This window comes from Plodia interpunctella, chromosome 3, assembly GCF_027563975.2.
Source record: "Plodia interpunctella isolate USDA-ARS_2022_Savannah chromosome 3, ilPloInte3.2, whole genome shotgun sequence".
NCBI classification, from domain to species: domain Eukaryota; kingdom Metazoa; phylum Arthropoda; class Insecta; order Lepidoptera; family Pyralidae; genus Plodia; species Plodia interpunctella.
In genome coordinates this window covers 431581-456264 of record NC_071296.1, presented here as the reverse complement: position 1 = coordinate 456264, position 24684 = coordinate 431581, and the positions used below count along the sequence as shown (strand labels likewise).

Genomic DNA, 24684 nt, shown 5'->3' with positions numbered 1-24684 from the left:
GATCGTATTGATTGGTAACCTGGTGCACCGGGTCATTTAAAATGACAAATAAAAAGTTGTTAATGGTATTGTGGTTTACTACTTTACATATGTAATGTTTTGCATTAAAGATAACAATATATTTACGGGTAATTGCCTTGGATTTTAAATAAGACGTAATCATTTAAAATCCAAGGCAATTACCCGTAAATATATTGTTATAAACATTGGTTATGGTTATGGACATTGGTCCATAGACATTTTTATTAAAATACGTCTTCCTCGTCACCAAGTAAAATCACTGGATTAATGTGAACAGCTACTGGACAGTGTCATTGGAGCAGCTGGATCAATGTAAACCAGCTATCCTTATTCGATTGTCATTCCACTGACACTCTACTGAGATTCCATAACCTATTAACTGTAGTGGTTTTGTCAACTCAGTCGAGACAAAAACTATTTTCAAATAAGGGTTACATTAGGTATTTGTTTGCAACTGTACATTATTTACCTTCCAGCATCCTATTCATTCAGATGTCGTTGAAATAGGTAGGTACCTAATGTTCGAGAACATGGTGAGCGTGGAACAAATATCTGTGCTGATTGATAGGATGGAGAGGCATCCATTCATAGCCCTGGGCCAATCAAATCGTTCTAAAGAAGGCCGCACCGTGTCCAGGCGTTTTTGGGTGGAATGCGCCAGGGTCCTGAACAAAGTGTCACCGGATTGCTGCACCAAGACACCGGACCAATGGAGATTGGTAAGACTTGTTTATCTACAGCTGTCTATAACAATGTATTATATATATTTACGGTAAATAAGAATATATATTATAGGAATTAAGTTTGTATTTTAGTCATAATACAAAAGAGCGTCAAATTTAAAACTGTATTTTTATTTCAGTACTACAATGAGTACAAGTGCAAAGTATTGAAAAAAGTGAAAATTGAGAAGGGAAAAACTATAGCCGCAGGTATATATATTCTTGTAATTCTTTAATATATTTCGTTTATTTATTTTTTCACTCTAATATTTTAAAATAAATAAACATATGTGTTACATAAGTTTTTTTATTTAAAAATGTAAAAAATTTGTTCCACCGTTGTAGGTTTTATTTATTTATTGTCAAAAAATATTTATTCTGTAAGACCAAAAAGTTATACTAAAAACCTGGTTTTTTCTGCTTAGGAGGGGGACTTTGTAAAATACCTCTAACTCCTCTTCAGAAGAGGCTGTACACCATTTTAAAGAGTGATGTGGCCGAGCCAAAGCCGGTTCGAGATCCGTTGTTTGTGAGTTGTTTCTTCTCTGCAATATAATTGTCTGTGATACATAAGAAACTGTATAACATTATTATATGTATTTAATATTTAACTATAGTTACAATTTTTATTATTTTATTTCGGAAACACATAGAAAATATTAATATTTAAGTAATAATTGTGAAAAGTCAAAGATTGAATGTTGTTTAAGTCAAATCACTTAAAGGATTGCTTTACTTTGATTTTAATATTCTATTGTTCACATAAGTATACCTACCCATATTGTTTTTTTTATATGACATGAGCTAATTATGTAATTCTTTATTAACAGCAATATCAAGTTCTTAAATCAGAGGTGCCAGACGATGCTGCCACTGGAAACATCCCGGTGGAGGATGTCAGTCATAATGAAAGGTAGAAATTTTTATCATAAAATATAATAGTCCCATCCACCTCGGTGGATACTATTTGTAATTAAACTAGTTTTTCATTATTCATGCACATTAGTCCATAACTGTTAATTGTTCATAAATGATCTGATTTTTTTAAAATTAGCAGCTCATATTTGACACTCTATTTACACATGGATTATAGAGTTAAACATTGCTGCAGTAATAATATGAATTCTTATGAACGATGCAATTTATTGCAAATAAATAAGTGTGGCTGTGGCTGCATGTTGATGATGATATCCTTATTTCGCAGCCCAGAGCAGGCAAGCCAGCCCAGTTCCAGCAAGTCGGAGCTGACGATGATGCTCCCTGTGACGGAGCCCGAGCGGGAGTCCCAGCGCTCCAGCTCCGAGGAGGAGCTCCCGCAGCCGTCGCCGCCGCCCGCGCCCAGGAGGCGGCGGCGACGGCGCTCCTTGCTAATAAACGCTGCTGGTAGGTCTATATCTGATAATCATGAAAAAAAAAATCAAATTAGGTATAATGGTTATGCAATTATGCATACGGACTTATGGTTTTATAAAATTTAGACTGTCGTTTGAATATGTGTCATACCTATCATATAATTTTCAACATGACCATGTATTGACAAATGATATGCCCACCCATGAGTTTGGGCCCTAAAGTTTAAGTGCTGACATCTGGTGTCGTCTTTTGTAATCTTTCATTTTGTTGATTTATTGATTTGAGCTACAACTACATACACACATTTGTATTGGGTTTACGCTATTATAGGGTAGGTATCATTAATTATACTAGGCTCCAAAAGGTAAATGACTCCGGAAATATGAATAATCTCGATAAAAATTGAAAAATAAAAATGCGCACCTTTATGGGTAGGTTTATCTACAACCACATAACCTATAAAATACTGGTTCCACTACTTCAATGTTCTTTTCAGAGCACAAACGTGCCAGGCGTGAAATATCAGAACATTACCGCGCTAGACTCGATGCTGACGAGAAATGGTCAATGCACGAGGCCACAAAGCGTCTGGAAAATTTAGAAAGAATGACGGCGGCGGCGACTCGCGAACACGCGCGCGCTACCAACAGACTCGCGGCGGCGCTCGAGGCCATCGCCGAGCGCCTGCGGGACCCCATCACTGTCACAGTCAACCAGAGAACAAGCGAGACTCAAAGCCAGGACCCTAACGAGACTCGTCGGCAGCCCAGTGAGACTCATAGGCAGGATGATAGCGCAACTAAAGTTAGTATACCTTCGTGCGATGACCTCAGTCGATAAACGCATAACAACGTAGAAATTATATGAAGTTTCGACGCATGACAATACCTACAGATAACAACGGAGTCGCAACAGAGCACGACATAGCAATGGGACCGGGCTCTTAAGCCGGCTACACCGGCTATCGCAGAAGTCGACGCGAATGCATGAACATTGCGTGGTTTGTATGAGCTTAGACTCGCCGCAATGAAACACCAACCAGTGTGTACCGAAATATTCTGCAATCTGTATCGCGAATAGATGGCATAACATTAGTTTTACGATTAGCGCCATCTAGCGGCAGATACACATTTGTAACTGAACGGTCTAATCGACCTTCTGCACACTATCGGCGAACAGTTCGCCGAACACGGCGGATTCGCCGTACATTGCTGTTTTCTTCTTGCTGTAATAAAAAGTTCACTTCAAGAAAATTTGGTATAAAATAAAAAGAGTAAAGATTATTTTTGCTTTTTATGACATTACTTGTTGAGTATAATTATGATCTATTGTTGTGACTACGAAACGAACAATATTTTGTCTTTTACAGAGAGCCAGGCGAGTATCATCGTCAGAGCACAACACGGACAAACACCATTCTAACACAATTTTCTGTGAATAAAGTATATCCTCAACTTCAATGGGTATTAAAAGACTGATTATATAGCATATTCTTACCGTGTTATTTATAAAAATAATAATAAAAATTAATAATGTTGTTTAAGTACGTTTTGTTTGTTCTTTTATAGCTATTGGTAAGGAAGATATTGATGTAAAAGGTTAATTAAAAAAAAACCTGTTGTTGTCATTTGTTTTTTTATATTATATTATGAATAGTAAATATCTAGTAGCTAAACTTATAAGTTCATTGTTGAATTTATGCAGAAAATCTGTCCCTTTTCATTTAAGATAATAACAATAAAAACTGTTAAACTTAAACGTTTTAAATTTATTTCCTTCATTTTTCACTAGCGACACATTTGGCTTCATACGGGTAGGTAATCTATATTATACCTAAAAATCTTAAATAAGATCTAAGTTTTTAAAAGAAAGCGAAGAGACGCAGGGAGATCTTTTTCTATTGTATTTAAAAAAGAACTTAATTTCATTCTTAATTCTCAGATGGTATAGAGGGGATGTAAATCGCCCAATTTAATGTTTCTTCTATTATGGTGTGTCTTTCCTTTGTGATTTTTTAAAAGAAAATTTCACACAATTTGCTCTTAACCAATGACACAGAATGCTCCTAACTACAATCAAAGAAAGTTTGTTCCAATAAATGAAAATATTAAAACCTTTTACCGTGCTGTGTTCTGTGTCGTTTTTCGTGTGTCAGTGTCGGAAGACCGACGATACTAGTGAAACATTGGCCTGCGAGCTGCCACAGCCACAGCCACAGCACATTCGTGTTGATATTTTCAATCGTAATGGTATTTTTAACATTCCCATTCATTGATCAAATCTGAAATATAAATGTAGAATTTAATAAATATAAAAATACAGTTTAAATAAAATTTATAGATTTTTCGTGTATCTCTTGTTAAGCCCCGACGCAAAAAGAGGGGTGTTATACTTATAAGTTTTAACGTGTCTGTATGTGTATCTGTCTGTGGCATCGTAGCTCCCAAACAAATGAACCGATTTTAGTTTTTTTTTGTGTTTTAGATAATTTTATCCTGAGTGTTCTTTTCCTGAGCCTTAGTGTTTCATGAAAATCTGTTCAGCCGTTCAAAAGTTGCAGCGAAATGAATAATTAGAAAGTCGGGGGGTTTTTTAATTTGTAATAGTAATATATAACAATTAAACGTGTTATATATTAATATCTATAAAATCCATCTGTGATTGCTATCAATATAAAAGGGTATTGTTAGACAGGGGCGGGGGGTTACAATTAAATTAATTCAATAAAATAATAGCAATACATGTGCTTTGGATAAGAACATTTTTGAAAGTATTGGCTTTAGTTAACCATAGCTTTATGTTTATATCAAATGCTAATGCTGCACTATGACGTCGTAGCATCACAGTAATATTCCCTATTGGAAGTCACTAAAACCCGGTCTGGTCGTGAACGTGTGGTCTCGACCTACGTTGAGTAGGGAAGCTCTAAGCTCTTCCTACATTGTGCAATTAATTTATATATTCTGTGATATTGTGTATATGCCTTTAGGTCTCAATTCACCACGTCCCTTTAAAGTAAATCTAGGGCCTTCTAAAATCATACTGTTGTGTAGAATATAGGAATTTTTAGATTTCAACGAATCATTTACTATGTTTCCAATATTTTTTGGCTACTACAGTGATGATGTTATCCCAGTGGAAATGTTATTATGTCTGTCTGTCATTCAATAATGTAAATACACACGATGTGTGGGAAGATTTATGTTTTACGTTATTGGAATACACGAATATAACTGAGCCAAAATTAATGTTGATTAATAACAATTGCTGTGCGTAATTAATAATAAAGTGTAGAATATTATCTATATATGTTTTAGCTCAGTCGTTTTATTATCACTATAGCTAAGCTACGATTATAATTTATTTGTAGTTATGTAGATTTAGTCGTGCAAATTAATTCGTTAAAAAATTATATGAAACCATATATATGTATTTTTAAAGATTTACAGTAATTACTTTCAAACGACCCGTTTAAAAGCGTGAAGCTGCATTTCTCACAGGTCCTGGCTCTCATGGATGACAAGAACCTGCTACCAACCTCGGGCGGCGAAACCCGAGGGTTAAACCACCTTGTGGAGAAACTCGTTTCAATCCATCTTATAAGAACCCAATGGAACGTCCTGCTAGTTCATTCTATTCGGTGATAATTATGATGGTGAAATGAATGATGGAATAACCCTAGGCTGGTGTTAATTCTAAACGAAATATTTTATGTTGTCTATATTATCTGAAAGTAAATGTAACATGACAAGTTAATTTTAATCAAATTGAATATAAAATAATTTAAGAAGCTCACTACTTAGGTAACAATAAATTGGAACAGACTTTTTTATGATGGTTCTTATTGTCGATATTAAAATATGATTAATGTAGGAATTTTGCTTTTTCATACCTGTAATTTCACTATTTAATAATTGCTTACTTAAAAACGAGATTCTTCACTGCAAACATACATAATATCTCTATCACTCTAAAAGGATTTTGCCATCACGTAATAATTTCAATAGACAACTCGGCTCCACTATTTTGACATACCTAAGTAAGTAGTTAAACTAACGCACACCGCACGCCGTGCTACAATAAAATCATAACATAAAAGCTGTTTGTTATACAAAGATCGGTTCAACGCGCTTTATTATGAATTTTCTAATTTAATATTCAACAACGAGGGGTTGTGTCATTGTTGAACATTAATTTTTCATAATATTTAAACATCATTTTGTTGTAAGACAAGAATATTATTTTATGTAAGTATTGGAATAATATTTTTATGTACCTACTATTAGAATTGAGTATACTACATGCAAATTTTGGGACAAAAAAAAAAAGATTCTCACTCTTACACAAACATTTCAATGAACTCTGTCCTCTTGGTAAAAAAAAACCACAGGGGTCTTTCGCGAAAAGTGTATTTCGCTAAATGAACAGTCGACGTAAATTGTACACTTCTGAAATGACTATAAAAAGGAGTAGGTATTATCACCCCTGCACGGCTCGACGTCCACATATTCTGAGACCAGGGATGACGCAATTCTAAAGATGTAAAATATGATTGATAAAATAGTTTTTGATGTCGCTTTATATTTTGAGAAATCTAGATTTGCGAAGTGCGCGTTCAGGCAGCGACATAGCTGTCGTTTTAAGGCGTTCATTAGTAACATCTTATAACATAACACAATGTTATTGTAAAAATATTACTTAATCATTCTATAGTAGGTATACCTATCGAATCATCCGACACAAACTTCAAAATAAATACTAAAGATTTACTGAAAGTGGGCACCAATCATGCCCAAATTCTGATTTGTATGTTTTTGTTACATAATTTATAGGTCATATTTACCTAGGTAGCTGTTCTAAGAAAGTTTCTTGAATTCTATATTTAACGACTGCGTGCCGTGTAAAGGTTGAATTTTGTATTTAAAAATTTATCCCAAATTTATATAAAGAATCCTGTAGAAATATCAAATAATATATTACCTATATAATGAGTAAATTTCTTTTTTAGATGCACCTTATAGCGCCTCTTTGCTGTCTCTGTTAGGTTTATTGGTTGAATGCTAGAGAATGCATTATGACGTTAAGTCCACCTTTTCTACATCATTGTTTTAATTTTGTGCAATAAGGTGTTTAAATAAATAAATTGTAATCACAAAGTTTTATGGTAATATTATTTTATGCGAAAAGAACGGCTTAAACGAGAATTAGGGACCACCCTCGCCTTAAGTGAACTACATTTTGCGTCACGGAGCCATTCTTTGATATCATACGCATATATATAATATTAGTATGATAGTAGCAGAATAGAATCTGTACTATATGATGTTATGATGTAATTGAATAATACAATTAGATATCTAACGTCATCCAAACATTTGCGGACTGGCCCATTTGGAAACAATGACAAAAATGTTGATGTCAGATTAGGCAGTAGCGAGACGAAAGGACACAGCGCAAGAAGGCAGACTTCCGCAGCGCCTAAACACATAATACTATTTTATGTGATTACAATAACGTTCAAAAGGAACTTTTGGAAATGGAGGACCAGCCCAGTGGCGCAACATAGTTTGAAAATTTATTTTTATGCAAAACGCAATAATTTTTAGTGACCAGTTTACGCACAGGATGCAATAAAAGTGAAACAAATAGGTTTTTTTCATTGGTAAATATTGTTCCTTTGCTATTTTTTAACGATTTCGAAGTCCAGCTCATACTTTTAACCTTTTTATTACTGAACCTGTAATTGGACGAATAAATATTATTGCTAAACCTCGCCGAAGTATCAGGTGATACACACGAAGACTAGTATCACGAACTCGGTAATTTCTATAAGAACATCCTAAGTGCGAAGGTCGTTGGGTCCGGAACAGAAGTTATTCTGTAATTTGAGCCTCGAATTTCTCAATGGAAGGAAGCAGGCATCTGACGGACGGCCGGCGGCGGAGGCGCACACTTCAGTGATGATTCGGCAACCGCGGGCTGCGCGCGCGTCGGTCACGTGCCACCGCGACAATATGACACCGCGATACACCTTCAGGTAAGCGTTCTATAGACCACTGGTACACCTCTAATCGTCCATTACCTATTAATTACATCATTAAAGTTATCAAAATGTACGCGAACAGAAATTCGTTTTTGGATAGTGTGAAAGTTCGAATCTTTATGTTTATAATTATAGTGCGAAAATGATTAACATAGGTTGTGCAGCAATTTAAAAAATTAATTCAGTGTCACAAGTTCAAACGAAACATCCTAAGAAAATTTTGCAACTTGTATTTGATTGATTTGTATTGTTTATGTAGGTGTTACTTGTATTTATGATACTTATAATAAAGACACACAATATTTGAATTGATTTAATTAATAGAGTTTCCAAAAAATATTTATATATAAAGGCAAAAACAAAATGATGGCCAAAGTTATCAGTTATTTAAAAACTAGTTAACCCTGACTCAATTCGTTATTGATTTTGATCTATCCAAGTAAGCTTTTAATTTATCAAGCTAATTTATGCAAGCCTTTTCTTCGACAAAATGTACATAGAACCTGAAGTTAAACTCTCAAGAAACGGTTACATATAATCGTCACGTCATTTATTTTAATTGGAAAACATCAAATTGGACTAACAATCGTAGAAAGTACTCTCTTTATCGATTCGCGTCAATTATTCGCGGGCCGTATGCGTATGCGCAATCAAGTCAACGGTGAAATATCTTCGGTCGCGTGCAATTAGGCCTGTCTTGCATGGACGTTATGCGCCAGCGCAAATGTAATAATCACGAAATGCGTTGTAATCGCGGATTCGCTGGCCGATCGCAGTGGCATCGATTTGTTTCGGATGTCAAAGGCCGAAAAGTGGATTAACTAGTTATGATAAATGGGGTTATCAAAAGTGCGTGTTTTGTTTTTACTATTTCTAGCTCGGCAAAGGTCTCCCACCATTTCTCCCATTTTGTCTGGTCCTGTATTAAAGTTTTTGAGGAACCTGTCCAAGTCATCTGGCTGTCTGGTTCGGCATAGTGATCTTAGCTCAGGACTCGCTTCACATTCGACGTATGTGGACAGCCCTGTCCAAATGTTTAAAAATTTCAATCTTTCATCTTCGATAATAACTTGTGTATTGTGTTGTTTTATGTTGACTTTCATCAAGTCGCGTGGACGTAGACTGCTCCTCTATCAGAAATTGCAACTTTACTTAAATCGCCTACTTTTTCGATCGAAATGAATTTATGTTCATGTCATTTATTTGTAAAACTACTAGAACTTTCCAATCACAAACAAGATAGGATACGAAACATTAGATAAGCCATTAACAAGTTCCTAAAATTAGAAACAGATTAGGTAAGTTTAATTCGTAGAATACACTAAATCAAGCGGAACAAAATTACTAACAGACAAAAAGTTCTGAAACTAACTAAAATATGGCGTTATGTTCACCTTTTGTATATACATTTTGTAGTTTTGTGAAATAAAGTTTTTAAATAAATAAATAACATAAAGAATACATATTTATTTTAGTTAATGACATTTTTTATGTTAACTAGTGATGAAAAAAATAACTTGCTAAAGTAACACACTGCTAGAAAATGTTAACTGTGAAATCTGAGAAAAATACTTTGCCAGCTTTCGGAAGGCCGTGCTTATTGTACGTTAGAATAATGACCGATCATTCAAATGATATACATCGACAATAAACTTTGGCGTTTCATACATGAGTTAATACACATGCAATATTTTGTTCATTTACGTAAATCGGGAAAGAAATCAGGTCTAACATTGTTCACGAGCTGTTTATCAATCAACGTCTGAAACATGTTGGTCTGAAAACAACTTACATGTTGGTCTTGCTTGACGCAAAACGTCACTTTCGCAAAATGTCGTTTTCGCACAACTTAATTTTGTCGTTTTCGCAAAATATATGTCTTTTCAAGATAGACGTAATACTAATATTTGATATCAATACTAAGTGACCTATTTTACGATATTGTGAGTTAAAACGTGTGCCAGGTATTTTTTGGAGTGGATTTCCGGTTGAATATATTGAATTTTCATTATTATCATATTATTTTATCAAATTTAATTTAATTCAATTTGTAATTTATAATTTGTAATCAATCAATATATCTATGGACAAACGTCTGAAAATATATATTTTTCTTAATTTTTAAATTTTATTTTAATACTCATTACTTAATTCTTTATTTGCATCATTAATGTAAGTAACAGATCTTTCTTATATATAATAGAGACAATTAAGGACCCTTACGGGCGCAGTAATCGAAGAGCTGACTTGTCCATAATTACAATACTTATATATAGATTGTACTCATACGAAAGTGACAACAAGTTTATGCGAAAGAGACAAATTTTTTTAGTGACATTTTGCGCAAGAGATGTTGTTTGTTCTGTCTAAAATATTAAGTACACAAAACTAAATAGAATAGTTGATAACAAAAGTGTCAACCAGCATAAAACCTATGCATAAAATCAATTGTATTTAAGCTATAAGTCCTAGTGATCTAATTTTAGATACGTACAAAGGCTAGTGGATCAAGCTGAGCCTACTACTCGCACGGTACTGTGTAATGGTCTCAGTGCAGTGGTAATAAAGGCGAATTTTTGTATTATTGGGCTTCAAATCGGCTAGGTGACCTGTGACCCTGGCCTTATTTTCACGGGGCAATCGTCTTCGGTTCCCGTGCGACGTGAGAATATCGCGTAATTCGAATTACTACTAGATTTATGTAGTGTATTCAAATTTGTGATCTATTTATTGTACGAAGAACACATGTTAATTCAAATCATTTATTCAGAAATTAGACCTTCAGAGGAACTTTACTAAAAGTATACAATAAGATGGGATATATACAATGGCGGACTTATCCCATGTAAGGTATATCTCTCCCAGACACTCCCAGTCAACCAGCGATGACTTAAGAGGATAGAAGATAAAGTTGTTCACGGTAACATGATAAGGATAACATGTAAACAGAAGTTGGTCGTCGGTGTATTCGTAAACAACAGCATAACGCCACACGCCGCGCGCGGTCGGCCTTCACTGAGGAAGTTTTGTATATAAACGATGCACGATTTTTAGCAGTCATCGTGTGTAACAACGCTCAACGGTCCAAACTAATCGGTAAGCTCGTGCATCGGGGTCGTTGGACAAGAACACAGAAACGAGCGCAATACGCTAGAGTCAAGCTTTCCTTTCCATCTTTATTTCTGTACTAAAAATAAACAGTATTTCTTAACCCGTCACCTACTCACGGACAGCGGCGACCAGATCTATTGTGTCTCGATTCTCCGCGATCAACAGGTCAAACCATAGCGTTTTAAAAATTGATCCGCTTGCTGTTAATGTAGTGTACATTGTGCACCGATATTAAATTTCATCGTCAATAATACAACAAGTTTATTTGTTTGGCAAATTAAAAAAACCCCCGACTTTCAATATTCATTTCGCTACAACTGTTGAACGGCTGAATCAATTTTCATGAAACATGGCTAAGCACACTCGGGATAAAGTTATCTATGACACAAAAAAAAAAAAACTAAACGAAAATCGGTGAATGCGTTTGGGAGCTACGACAAGAAAAAAACTAAATATACGTATGTGTAGTTACATAATAAACAAGTATTTAGGGCAAGCGGGTCGCAGGCCGGGCCGGGGAAGGCTTGTCTAACGCTCACGTGTGAGGCGGTCTCAGTGACTCGCGGGTTAATGATAATGTTACATAACATGTAAACATACCGCACTCCCGACACGAGCAATCTCAAGTTGCTTGTGTTTATTCAAAATCAAATCATTTATTCAGAAATTAGGCCTTTTTCACGTCATATTCTAAATTAAATGATGTTTACCAAAGCTACAAACTACTAGCATTACGGAACGACCACTGCTGAGAAGAAATGCCGAAAGAAACAAAGAAGAATTCAAACAGTGTTGGTCCCTATCATGCCAGAAGGGCTTACCATTTTTTAAATATAAATTTATGTAAATTTTTTTATCAGTAATATAATGTACACAATAAAGTACATGATCAAAAGGTATACTGAAACATATTATGATTGTGATATATATATATATATATATATATATAATTAACCAAACAAAAAAAACTTTCAATAAAAGATCGAGCTGACCAGTTCCCCCCCGGCAGCACCCGTTCACGAGTTGACGCGTGAGTCAGCCATCGCAAAGCTCAACCACAATAGAGGGAACCTCCCAACCCGATCCACTATGATATTTTTTAGACTACACTTTTTTTGGATTTTTAGGAAAAATTGGAGTTTCAGAATTCGACCTAAAAGTAAAAGATTCTCATTGATTACACCAAATTATCGGTGCCGTCCATTTGAATTTTCTCAAAAATATATTTGTCACGTGCTAATTGAGCCTACTTTTTGATTGTCAGATTGTTGATTCATCAGATTGTTGCCAAACGCGTAATAGCCGTGAGTTCAGCTAGAATTTGTCCAGATTAACATTTTACGATTGAAACCTGAATTGAAACATTACGAAAACCATTGCATCAAATTCCAGGCTGATCTTACTATATGAGACATCGATCATTATTTCAAAAACTAATTACTCTGCTAACCAAAGTGATGTGTGACATACAATTTTTATCACAGCTCCAATTATGCCTTTACTTGGCGAATAAGCCCTTAAATTTTCTATCAAAGGGTACACTCGCCTGCGGGCTGATCCTCCTGACCCTAGGTTTCTCTCAGATTAATCTTGTTTACTTTCAAAATAAACACTAAAAATGAATGTAAAACAGTATTCACAATTCTTCGCATATTCGCTTAAACGTATAATTTAATAAATCTACATATTTAGCAACGAGTTGATTTGAATTATTAATTAACTTTTTGGAAATGCTGCCCTTGACTTTATTGGCGCCAAAAGTGCATTTTTGTGGCAATTTCTAAAACATAGTGATGCAAGTAGGTAGAAGGATCACCAGTCACCAGTCACCAGTCACCAGTCACCAGTCACCAGTCACCAGTCACCAGTGCCAGTCCGAAATAAAAATGCAACAATTCGATGAAAAAAAAAAAAACAAAATTTCAATTATAGAGAATTTTTTGTCCGTACGGAACATTCAAACCTCATAATTTTATAGTCATGTAATTTAGTGGAATCAATTGGTGTGTGTTATAAATATATGCTACATAGAACTCCAGCGTTAATTACGCAGGAGTTCGATGATATAACTGCGGTAACAACGCAGTACCATTTCATAATAAAATAATTTCATCATTTGCGAACAAAAGACATCAACGCGTCGAAATTATTTGACGTGTAAATTTTCATTCATCAAATAAATTATTTTATAAGACCATTACTTTGTCTTTATAAATATGACAGAGTAATAGACATATTGTCTGTAAGTCACTCACATAGACAACGCACAGTTGCAATTATTGGACGTAGGAATCTGAAATTCCCTAAAGAAGATCTTTACGAAACTTTTCCGATATTCCTATGGAAACGATACGAGCGTACGAATTCGCGAGCGAAAAAATTGTGATATGCATATAGTGGACACTGGGCTCTGACGACGCTCAACGGCTGAGGAAGAAACCGGGAAGACGCTTAGGTGAGAGAGAGAATATACAGTCTGCGCTGAGAGGCTCACCTGACAAATTCTATTTATTTCTTCGCTGCCAGACAAGCATGAAAGCATATAGTTTCTAAATAAACAGTTTCATAAAAATGTATTTGCTTATCACTATTTAGGGCTAGAGACATCGCAGCACTAGTGTCGCAACGTGTGTGTGTTCAGTGAGGCGTACCCCAACAACGCACGCTGCAAGCACAACTGGCCAATGCAAAGTCACTGTGCATTTCTTTTAACTGGAAATTTGACACTCGTTTTATGCTAATTTTATATTAATAGACAGCTTAATATGTGATAATTAACTTTGGTTGGCATAACGCTGCGCGCCGGTGGCGTGAGAAAACTCCAAGTTTTAATCGACTAGGAAAAAAAACTGTTCTTTTTTTTGTTACCGGGACGGGCTAAATATTAACGTGAAATAATTAATATTTTAAACTAAAAATATTACGAATCGTGTTAGGTATTACGATGCCGCACCTTAGCCGCAATTATGTTTCAAACACAGAACATATGAAAACATCCTATTTTCAAGTTAATTCACTTGATTTGTAATACTTCTGTACGAAATATGACTGTTTCACACGCTCTGGTGTCGATTCTGACGTGTCTCAATAGTCGTTCTTATCGCGTGTTGATAAGGGCTAGTTTTGAACCATTGAGTCACGACTTTGACGTTAACGTACAACAAATCCTTGGACTCTCTAATGAGATAATCATTTTCGGAACTATCGCGATGCGCTGTGCTTCCACTGACAACAAACAATGTTTTGCTTCCCGACCCTTCCTGTCATTTGCTGTAATCACTGTATTTCAACTAATCGCGGCAGTGAGATTTTAATGTGACATTGACATGAAAACATATGTTATAGTAGCTCTGTGTCATAACACATAAAATTAAAGTAATATGCTCCATGAAGGAAGGGGAGGCCTTAGCCCAGCAGTGGGACAACAATACACGCTAGAAGATAATAAGTTTTTTTTTACATATACAACAGCTTTTGTTGCCAGATAAATTTTATTGAATTCATTGTGTGACAAAGAAATAATGTTCGTGCAATAAATCGTTGCGAAGTTCCCTCATCGGGAGCTGCACCCGGGCGCTCCGTTTGGTCTTGTTTATCATAATAATTCATTGTCATCCAAACTAAACGAATGTACAAAATTACGGCTCAATCGGTTGAAGATATCGGCATAAAAATTTCAGCCGAATATCCATTGCAAATTAAATAATAAGTAATCGAAAGAAAAATATAGTATTAAATAATATAACACAGATTGTATAAGAGTTAATCAAGAGCAGGCTGCAGGATGTTCTTCGTATGTTATGAAGATGTGATACCGTAATCAATACTTATGCGATGCCCCGAAATATAGTTACAGAACTATATTTCGGGGCATCGCATAAGTATTGATTATGAATCACATAAAATCTTTTCAAATTAAAATTAAATCATGTTTGGCTTTATTATTGTAGGCAATGAATCCACGACGCGCCTTCTTCAGTACTGCGTTAGTGCCTATGCGAGGTGTTCATGTATTCACGTATGAAGTGCATTTTAAAATTCTGTCTGTCCTTACAGACAGCCCATTGGTCTCGGTCCAACACTGCTTGACAAAACGCCAGCAACCACTTTCCATTACGTGTTAATCCGCTCGCGCAGCCCAGTTCGTTTTGTAACAGCATTAACCCAACATACTTAAGCACAACAATTACGCATCTATAATATTAGCTAGACAAGGAAACGCATCGACTGAGGATAGATGTAAATGGAGGCTGCTCCACCGACAAGAACAACGTTCTTAAGGGATGATGAAGATGTAGTATATATATATATATATATATATATATTATAATCAGCACTCGGATCACAATCATAACCTGTTTTGATATACCTTTTGACTATGTACATTATGTACTTTTATATATTATTAGAAAAAAACATTGTAAGAAACAATAAAGGTAAGCCGATCTGGCATGATAGGGACCAACACTGTTCAAATGAGTTTCTTTCGGCATTTCTTCTCAGCAGTGGTCGTTCCGAAATGCCAGTAGTTTGTAGCTTGTGAGAAATGCCAGTAGTTTGTAGATTTATGAATAAATGATTTGAATTTGAATTTCAACAACACAATACACAACCAGACTAAAAACATAAAATAAAACACAGTATTCACAAAGCACAATTGAAAAGCAAGTGTACTGTGTTGCAGCAATACAAAAAGGCCCATCTCAGTACACATATCACCCCGAGGGGCGATGCACTGATTTTCAGATGAGACCTGAAATACAATTTAGAATCTTCAAATCAACTTTGATATTTTTCTTTAGACAGTAAAATTGCATCCACTCACCAATTGCACGACGAATAGACAATCTTGCTGCGCAAAAAAATAAAAAAATAGGAAATTTCAATATTAATTAGGTATGCACTAATGTAGCAACTTCTAGAAATATTAATTTAATTCCAGAGAATCACAAACGACTCGCATCGAACAAGCATTACGTTAGGAATGGTTGACTCAAGAGTAGAATAAAAATGAGGTAGAACTGATGTTTAACTTTTGCTATCACCTCAGTCTTTTTATTTTAGAAATTTCTAGAAACTATTAAATGGATAATGACACGACTGAATTGAAAAGGGTTATATTGTATCATTATATATTATATACGATAATAATAAATATGAAGTCAAAATAATTTGAAGATAGGAAACTAAAAATTACAAAGTCAGTGGAAATCAGGAAAACTTTGTAATTCGGTAGGATCGCTATTGTCTGTCTGTTAAGATATTTTCTTAACAAGCTTAGCTTGTTTATATTCACACACTCTGGGCGATAACGCCGTAACGCCCGGGCTCAGCGTAAAAAAAGAAATCTAAAAGTTTTGAAGTTTCGGCTGTGATTTTGCAACCTGCCTCTTACCAATTTGTAAACCCTCTTTGGGAATGCTAATTGATGCCTATCAGCTGTAACTGATAATGGCGTGTCACGGGAGGATATGGACGATAAATTACATAGAGAACAAATGTCTGGCTGTGACGCTTCCGCCTCGTCTTGTTAATAGGGGCAAACCGAGGAAGTGCTGGTTGACGTCGTCAAGGTAAAACCACAGCCGAATCTTCAATTTTATTTTATTTTTATACTGACCCGGCTTACATGGCGTCACAGCCGTTAATGAAACGGGAACGAGCGATGATGAGAGTAATTTTTGTCATTAACTAAACGAATAAGACTATGCAACCGAGCGCAAATAACTTTGAAGAAAGTTATTATGTAAGGAAGCGAATCAGTTCGGTGGTATATAAGTCATTTACATAAATAGGTATCAATTAAATGTGTGTTTATGAAGTCTGCAACGTGGATTTGATTTTATTTTGGTGGTTAAAATATAAACCTTACTTATTTAAGTAGAAATAATATTTACATTAATATAATTTTTATTTATATTTAATATCAATATGTTTAAAACTTGTACATATTGATGGCTGTCTAGAACCAAAATCCTTTCATTCTTTCTTTCTTCGAGATGAAGCGAGCCCAAAGGCAATCATACTTGAACAATCCATGGCGTAATATTTAAACAAACAGTATAAAACTTATAATAAAAAGACGTAACTTATAATAAAAGATATAAATACATTCAAGATAGTAAACTAAAAACGCAGGTGCGAATGTTTGATAATATCCATTGTCCATCTCCAATGCAATTCAATAAAATGACACAAGCATTATGCGTAACGTTACTTTAACACAGCGCGGACTCCTCACAAAGTGGCACGATGCGCGCCGCGCGAGCTCTCCACCAGTTGCGGTATATATTTAATTAAATACCAAGTTATTGTGATTGGAAACGTGTCTCTGACTAAATAACGCAGTATAATACATCTCTAATCTAGCAGTTCCCTAAACTTTTTGAAGATCCCTTTTGGAAAGCTATGCATTAGACGGAGCCCTAAGTTAAAACTTTCAGAATCAAAACGTGCCTTATGTGTTCCGACGTAACTGCTGATGTTAACATATTTTCTCCAAAACGCTTGCTTTGTTACAAAGCTACCACTAGTACGAACTACATAATAACACTCGTCGGTAGGAACTTCTTTTCAATATGAACAAATTTTGAGGCGCAGCACATGCGAGCCACTGCTCTAATCAAAACCATAATTTTGCATGAAATGTATATCATTTTATTTTGTTCCAGGTTGTTCACAGTATCATTAATAATTGCCACAACAATTATTGAATCACCTGTAAGTGCGGTTGCAATAAGCCGAAAGTCGCGACAGATATTACAGGAAGACACTTTTACAGAGGAGTACTCCTCTCCTCTGGAAAGATCAGATGGAGAGAGAATTGATTCAATGTCAGACAACAATGTCGCCGACGCAGTTAAACACATAGCAACGACGACAGCTGCTAAAGTCTATGAGGTCAAAGGAGATCAAACTGTTGAAGACAAGACCGAACTAACAACTGCATTTATACTTCTTAAAACGGATGACGGATATCTGAAAATAACTGGATTACCAATATACGCGAGTTCGGTGAAAGACACAGAACTAATTTCAAGTAAAGTAGTAACCGATCTACCGCATAGTACGAACAGTCTTAGAGACAATGATAATTCAGTTAATATTGAGGATCTAACTATGGCAACTGATTCTGAATCCACAAGTTCTGATACGCACAATACAAATATAAGTGAGGATCCAACTACGGTAATTGATTCTGAATTCACAAGTTCTGATACGCACAACACAAAAAATATTGACGATCAAACTACGGCAATTGACTCTGAATTGGCGAGTTCTGATACAAACAATTCAAAAATTAATGAGAATCTAACTACGGTAATTGATTCTGAATTGGCTAGTTCTGATAACCACATCACAAATATTAGTGAGGATCCAACTACGGCAATTGACTCTGAATTCACGAGTTCTGATACGCACAATACCACAATTAGATTTAGTGACGTGACTACCCAAGAAGTTCCAGCAGAAATTACTATTGATGCCACCACGTTAGATAAAAATACTAATTCAGATATCAGTAATAGTGAGAGTGAAACAAAAACAATAAACCCAATTGAGGTAACCACAAGCGACACGATGGATTCTACATCACAGTTCGACCTGACGGATCAATCGAATGAATTGAATTCGCCATCTTGGAAGAAATATACAACAATTGATAGGAAGCGGGGCGACGCACAAATGAACACGTCTCGCACTGAACAGGATGTAGTACAAACTACGCCGACACGTATTAGTTTAGAAAAGTTATTGACGGATACTTCAATATCATCATTAGGACAGTTAGGAGAGAGTCTTAGTTCAAAAGTAACATACGCCTTTGATTTAGCATCAACTTCTCCGTATGTTCAAGAAACTAAAAGTGTCCCTCCTGAGGAAACCACAACCAGTTCCACGACGACTAGTCAAAAACCATTACATATAACATCTTTACGAGCTGGTTATCTAGATTTCTCAGCAAAACCAATGGCTGAGGAAGCGACGACTATTATTGAAAATTACGATATCCCCGATAAATTCAACGAATCCAGAGGATTTTCTTCGATGTTCGAATTTGAGCCAGAAAATGAGCCTGTTTCTGAAAATAAAACCAAATCAAACTTGGCATCGCGAAGTCAATTGGTAAGTTACTTTACCGTTAGAGAAACATAATCACGGTTATTGTTTCGAATTGTAAATAACCTATTCCAAAACAACAATGCCGCGTCTGACTATTTATTATGTTATGACTTTTAACTAAACTGATCGAATTTTCATGCAGTTTTCATCAAAATGCGGAGTGTATGTATAGTGAGAAAGGTTTTAATCTTTAATAAACGCAGGCGAAATGGCGGGCCTGAGCGAGTTCTATTATATCTCTAAAAATCAAACAACATATATTTTTTTGAAATCTTAATTTATTTCAGCCAACGGACAAACTGATTGATTTGACTGTCAAATAGTCTCACCATTTCCATATTATTTTATATGTTAACAATTTACATTTTATTACAGGCAGAAGATGTCATGAGAGAAGAAATGATGAAGGAAGAAATGATCAGCAATGAAGAAGAAAATGCCAATCGACAAAAGGAAAATGAGCAACTTAGTGTTAAACCGCTCGATAAAACTAACTTATACTCTGTGGGCCCCAACTACAAGCCTATGAAAAAGCTTGACGTTCAGGCAGCCAAGCCCTTCATTAGAGATCCAGACGACCTCAGCTGGAGAAACGAAAGTATTAGTTCTCTGGGAATAGTCTTCAAAGCCAAGCCAGCAGCTAAAAACTTTACTGAAGTATTGAAAAACAAAACTGAAACATTATTCAACAACGTCAATGAGAAAGACAGTAAGAACGACCTGCCAGATTTAAGGGAGCGATTGGAGAAAATAGCCGAAGTAAGGAAGTCAAAGAAAAAGAAGGTGATCGACAAATTTGGTGATACAATTTATACAGACTACGAAGAAAGTTCGCACTCTGCTGAGAGGTCCAGTGCTAATTCTTCTGACATTGGACTTACTGAAGGTACCACCACAACAAAAACTACAACGTCACCTACAACAAAACCGTTCGAAATCGTTCCAACCATAAGCGTTGAGCCAGAAGTGACCACGCAAGTTAATGTAAAACACGTTTTTGAAACAACACCATATCTAGAAACTCCTGAAACTAAGCCACCTAGCAAATTAAAGAATGACTATTACGACATTGCAGATGACTACGACAGCGACTATATGAATTTGCCTAAAATCGAATTGAAAAAGTTCACAACGCGATTGATAACAAAGATGCCAATGACGACGTCTACCTTCGCGACGTCTCCCTTCCAGAAGCCGAGCGCGTACTACTGGCCAGACAGGAAGCCCACCCTGCAGTACTTCCCCCCGAGACCGAACACACCAAAGATAAACATCCAAACGTTTGATGAAAATCCACTAAACAAATTAAATTACTACACAGTTAAAGATACGACTAAGAACTTGATACCGGTCTCAGTCAGATATACGACACAGCCTGTGCCTTCACAACCTAATTTGTCTTTCGGACAGAAACATAGAAATACTACTCCTCTAAATAATTTCGAAAACGATTTGACGAAAACCGTATATTATACTCAACCTAAAGTGGCCGCGGTCGGGCACGGGTACGTCGACGACGGACGTTACAACAGACCCACGTATGTCATTAAACATTTCAAAGACTTGGTCGAGAAGGCATCTAGAACCGAAGACGAAAAAGATAGAGACTACGACGCGTACACGTCAACACAGAGGCCGGGCCGGGAGACCGTTGCCGATTTGGTGAAAATTAATCAAAAACTTAATTTGGGAGACGACTACGAGTACGATACGGGTTTCCGCAAAGACGTGATAAATAGGTTCGTGGATAACTTCAATCAGAACAGCGAGAGATTTAAGGTGGATTTTCCTATCCTGTACAACAACAGCGTGGTGCATAGGAAGCAGGAGGACGAGAGCGAGTGGGCGACATCGAGCGCGTTCATGAAGCGGCTGTACGAGGACATGTCAGGCGCGCGCGCGGCGAGGAAGGAGTGCGACGGCTGTGAGCGCAACGTGGAGCTGCCGCCCGAGTACGAGCTGCACTACTACGTGCCCGAGCAGGAGGAGCGCGAGGAGGCGGACACGCGCTCCGACCTCAAGTACCTGTGGGACCCCAACTCACAGCGATAACGGCCGCCATAGCCGCTGCGATACATATGGCTCAGTCGCAAGTCCGAGATGCATTGCATGATAATGATGATCACTGTACATCAGGATAAAAAAAAATGATGCAGTCTACATTTGTATATAACAATGTAATTGTGGAGAGACACAGAGACATGCTGTATGTAATCTTGGACAACGTTATTTGCCGAATACTGATACGTATTTAAACTAATAGGTTAAAACGCGGTATGAAACGAAAACATCAAAACCCGCCTAAAATTGTTATAGAAATGCAGTAGAACTTCACTCGCCATAAACTTGTAAAAACAAAAAGAATTATAGTATCAAAAATCTGTTTTATGTATACATATAAATGGTACATACTACCTATATTCAATAACTAATTTCCGTCGAGTCGAGGTTTTGTTGCAACTAAATTTGAATCCGACAAAATTGTTAGTATAAAAAAATATATTTGGTAGTGAAAATATCCTTCAAGGAGCTATTATGAATAAGTGTATTAATTGATTGCCATGTCTTTATTTTGCGGAAATTGATTAGCACGCAACGTCCGTCCGTGTGTATGTATGTACATGTTTTTGTTTGAAAAACCTTTAAAAAGTTTCTTCCAATTAATTAGATAAACAACGCTACGGTTGACTTCAATTATACAAGTGTTATTTCAGATTTCGTCGGCTCCAATGTAAAGTTAAAGATACTAAAGTTATTTGATTTGTCCAGACTGCGATAGGTTATTTGTAGGCTCCACGCTATCGTCGAACATTACGTAATTTGTATGAGTGCTTTTATTTATCGCAACCAAATATCAGCTATGTATATCGAATCCGCCATACTTTGGCCACAGATATAAGAACATTACATTGAAGGTTCTTATATCTGTGACTTGGCGAACTGTTCGCGGATAGTGTGGAGCCTGCATTACACTTTTGGCAGTGGACACACTCGATGACTTTACGGTTTCTACTTTGAGTTTTCTTCCTTACACATTATGTAAATGACATTTTATTGATATTGTACATCTCGCTGTACCCAGTTTGTGTCACATGACCTCCACCAGTTTGTGTCACATGACACCATGACTATCTTTTTTACCAATAAAACCTGAAATAAGATTTTACTGATTGATTACAATTTTCTCGATTGTGTTAAAGATAAAACCATACATAAATGTAAAGTTATAACTTTAACTATACCTTAGAAGTTTGAGTTGTTTGAAATACAATACGAAATGAATCTTGTAGTAATTATATTAATGGCCATTCCCGATTATCTATCCATAAATCCCCTCCGGAACGATCGGTCTACTTTCCCGTTTGGCCTATATAGATATTTTTTCTGTAATTAACAAAAATATAATTATTATATTTCTATTTGAAAAAAAAACTGTCAAATAAACTTGACTGATCGTTTTGCATTCGATGCGTGACAAAATAAAATCATATCTCATAGTCTGGACCCATCAATTCATGGGTTGCCAGTCCTGGGTGCAACATCCGGCGTGATCTGGCGGTGCACACAAGATCGCCTTAACATAATGCATTGTTATGTAAACTGAAGCGACGTGAAAACTCTCTCTCACTGACGGTGAGCTCAAGGACACGGCGAATTACACGAAATTTAACTTGCAAGAATTGACTATTAAAAACTTGCTGAAGATAGATTTATTGAGGACGGCCGGCTGGGTTATTCTTGTGGTTACTGGTTCATTACGACCTTGTATTTTGATACTTTATTTACCTTATCTTACTTAAATTTATGGTATAGATGCATGAATTTGAGAATATTCTTAGCTTTAAGTTTTAGATATTTACTACCTAACTTAGAAACTAAGTATTAAATTAGGTTATTCTTAGAGCCCAGTGTCCTCTACTACACTTTGTAAAAAATATAATTTGCTCCCTGTGACAGATGTCCAATAATATGAAAACAATACATATGTCTCTGTCGCTCTCATTGTGAATATATTGTTCTATCCTGCTGTCACTTATAGGATCAAGCTACATTTTACACACTGTAGATTTATATTATGTGAAGTACCTACATATTTCAAATAAAAATAATAATTAATTTCCGCCAAAAGTGGCTACGTTCTACAAATTGCATAAAAATAGTTTCAAGGATAATATTATCTAATCAAAATAAAACTAGAATGAAATTTAAGTTATTTATAAGTAAAGTATCATAACCTATAAAATCCAGTGGGCTCACAGAAGCATCTTGTAGGTTAAATATAATTTGGGCAAAACATTATTTTTGTAGTTTTAACTTATGTACCAAAGATATGGTCAGGACATTGCATTAGATATGGCTCTAATATTTGTATCTATGAAATTAATGTATTTTTATTTAGATACCTACATAAATGTTATCCATATATCTAGTGTAAATAAACAAAATAAATTTCAAGCTATAATGGCTAAATCTACGAAAACGTATGTGACAATTTTCATATAATATACCTATTGGGCATTTTTCTGTCGAATCAGAAAGGTGTGCGAATATTATGTATCTACATATAAGATAGATGTATATTAGTATTTATCGAGTGAGACAATGGTGCGAATGTGATAACAATATAATGTTTTTATAAATAACTCGCATTTTTATTTCGACGGTTACCTTTGTATACACGAATGTGATAGTATCTCTTCATTCTTTGACGACCTCGGTGGCGCAGTGGTAAGATTCTTGCCACTGAACCGAGAGGTCCCGGGTTCGATCCCCGGTCGGGTCATGATGGAAAACGATCTTTTTCTGATTGGCCCGGGTCTTGGATGTTTATTTATATATGTATTTATTATAAAATATAGTATCGTTGAGTTAGTATCCCATAACACAAGTCTCGAACTTACTTTGGGACTAGCTCAATCTGTGTGATTTGTCCCAATATATTTATTTATTTATTTATTATTTATTTATTTATTCATACAGTCTTTTGTTTTGTAATTATATTGGGTATACAATGCATTCCGTATTTGTTTGTGAATTGGGTTGCCGGGTGCTTACCATGGTCTGAGAGTGGGAACCCAGCATAGGTACAGTCAACCGCACGTCCAGTAGCCCTGCACGGACCTCTATGCTGTGGTGGTAGCGGCGAGTTTGCTATGAATATCATAGGTTGATGTGCAGTCGACTGTATATGTACTCGTATTTGTTATCTGTTGACATTATGACTTTAATTTTAGAACCATTTTTTCGTAAACAAATTATTGCTATTTTAGCTTAATATAGTTTAATTAAACATGACAAAAACTTGTTTAC

General features: G+C 35.8%; 2 protein-coding genes and 1 long non-coding RNA gene across 4 annotated transcripts; 2 read left to right on the top strand and 1 right to left on the bottom strand.

The window, feature by feature from the left end:
- Positions 1-73: 73 nt before the first annotated feature.
- LOC128683426 (uncharacterized) lies at positions 74-3835 on the top strand. The gene is made up of 7 exons (XM_053769061.1): positions 74-740; positions 884-953; positions 1169-1272; positions 1574-1656; positions 1948-2126; positions 2593-2900; positions 3466-3835. Exons 1-7 carry the CDS (start codon positions 540-542, stop codon positions 3535-3537), a joined length of 1017 nt encoding a protein of 338 aa, XP_053625036.1. The 5' UTR covers positions 74-539; the 3' UTR covers positions 3538-3835.
- LOC128683429 (uncharacterized) lies at positions 2000-16255 on the bottom strand. Its single transcript, XR_008406290.2, has 3 exons — positions 16076-16255; positions 4211-4377; positions 2000-2138 (listed from the first exon to the last, which is right to left on the bottom strand). It is a non-coding gene; the product is annotated as an uncharacterized LOC128683429 (long non-coding RNA).
- On the top strand, positions 7527-23488 carry LOC128683425 (uncharacterized). Of its 2 annotated transcripts, none has more exons than XM_053769059.1 (3): positions 7527-8133; positions 17922-19377; positions 19750-23488. In XM_053769059.1, the coding sequence occupies exons 1-3, from the start codon at positions 8057-8059 to the stop codon at positions 21424-21426; spliced, it is 3210 nt and encodes a 1069-aa protein (XP_053625034.1). In that variant the 5' UTR covers positions 7527-8056; the 3' UTR covers positions 21427-23488. The 2 variants fall into 2 exon arrangements, with proteins under 2 accessions (XP_053625034.1, XP_053625035.1); XM_053769060.1 differs by lacking the exon at positions 7527-8133 and adding an exon at positions 17456-17534.
- Positions 23489-24684: the final 1196 nt, after the last annotated feature.

Bases quoted from the DNA above. Each gene is read 5' to 3' on its own strand.
- LOC128683425 (XM_053769059.1), top strand. From the start codon at position 8,057: ATGATTCGGCAACCGCGGGCTGCGCGCGCGTCGGTCACGTGCCACCGC. The intron at 8,134-17,921 runs GTAAGCGTTCTA...ATTTTGTTCCAG, and splicing joins ACACCGCGATACACCTTCAG to GTTGTTCACAGTATCATTAA. The intron at 19,378-19,749 runs GTAAGTTACTTT...ATTTTATTACAG, and splicing joins TGGCATCGCGAAGTCAATTG to GCAGAAGATGTCATGAGAGA.
- LOC128683426 (XM_053769061.1), top strand. From the start codon at position 540: ATGTTCGAGAACATGGTGAGCGTGGAACAAATATCTGTGCTGATTGAT. The intron at 1,657-1,947 runs GTAGAAATTTTT...CTTATTTCGCAG, and splicing joins GATGTCAGTCATAATGAAAG to CCCAGAGCAGGCAAGCCAGC. The intron at 2,901-3,465 runs GTTAGTATACCT...TGTCTTTTACAG, and splicing joins AGGATGATAGCGCAACTAAA to AGAGCCAGGCGAGTATCATC.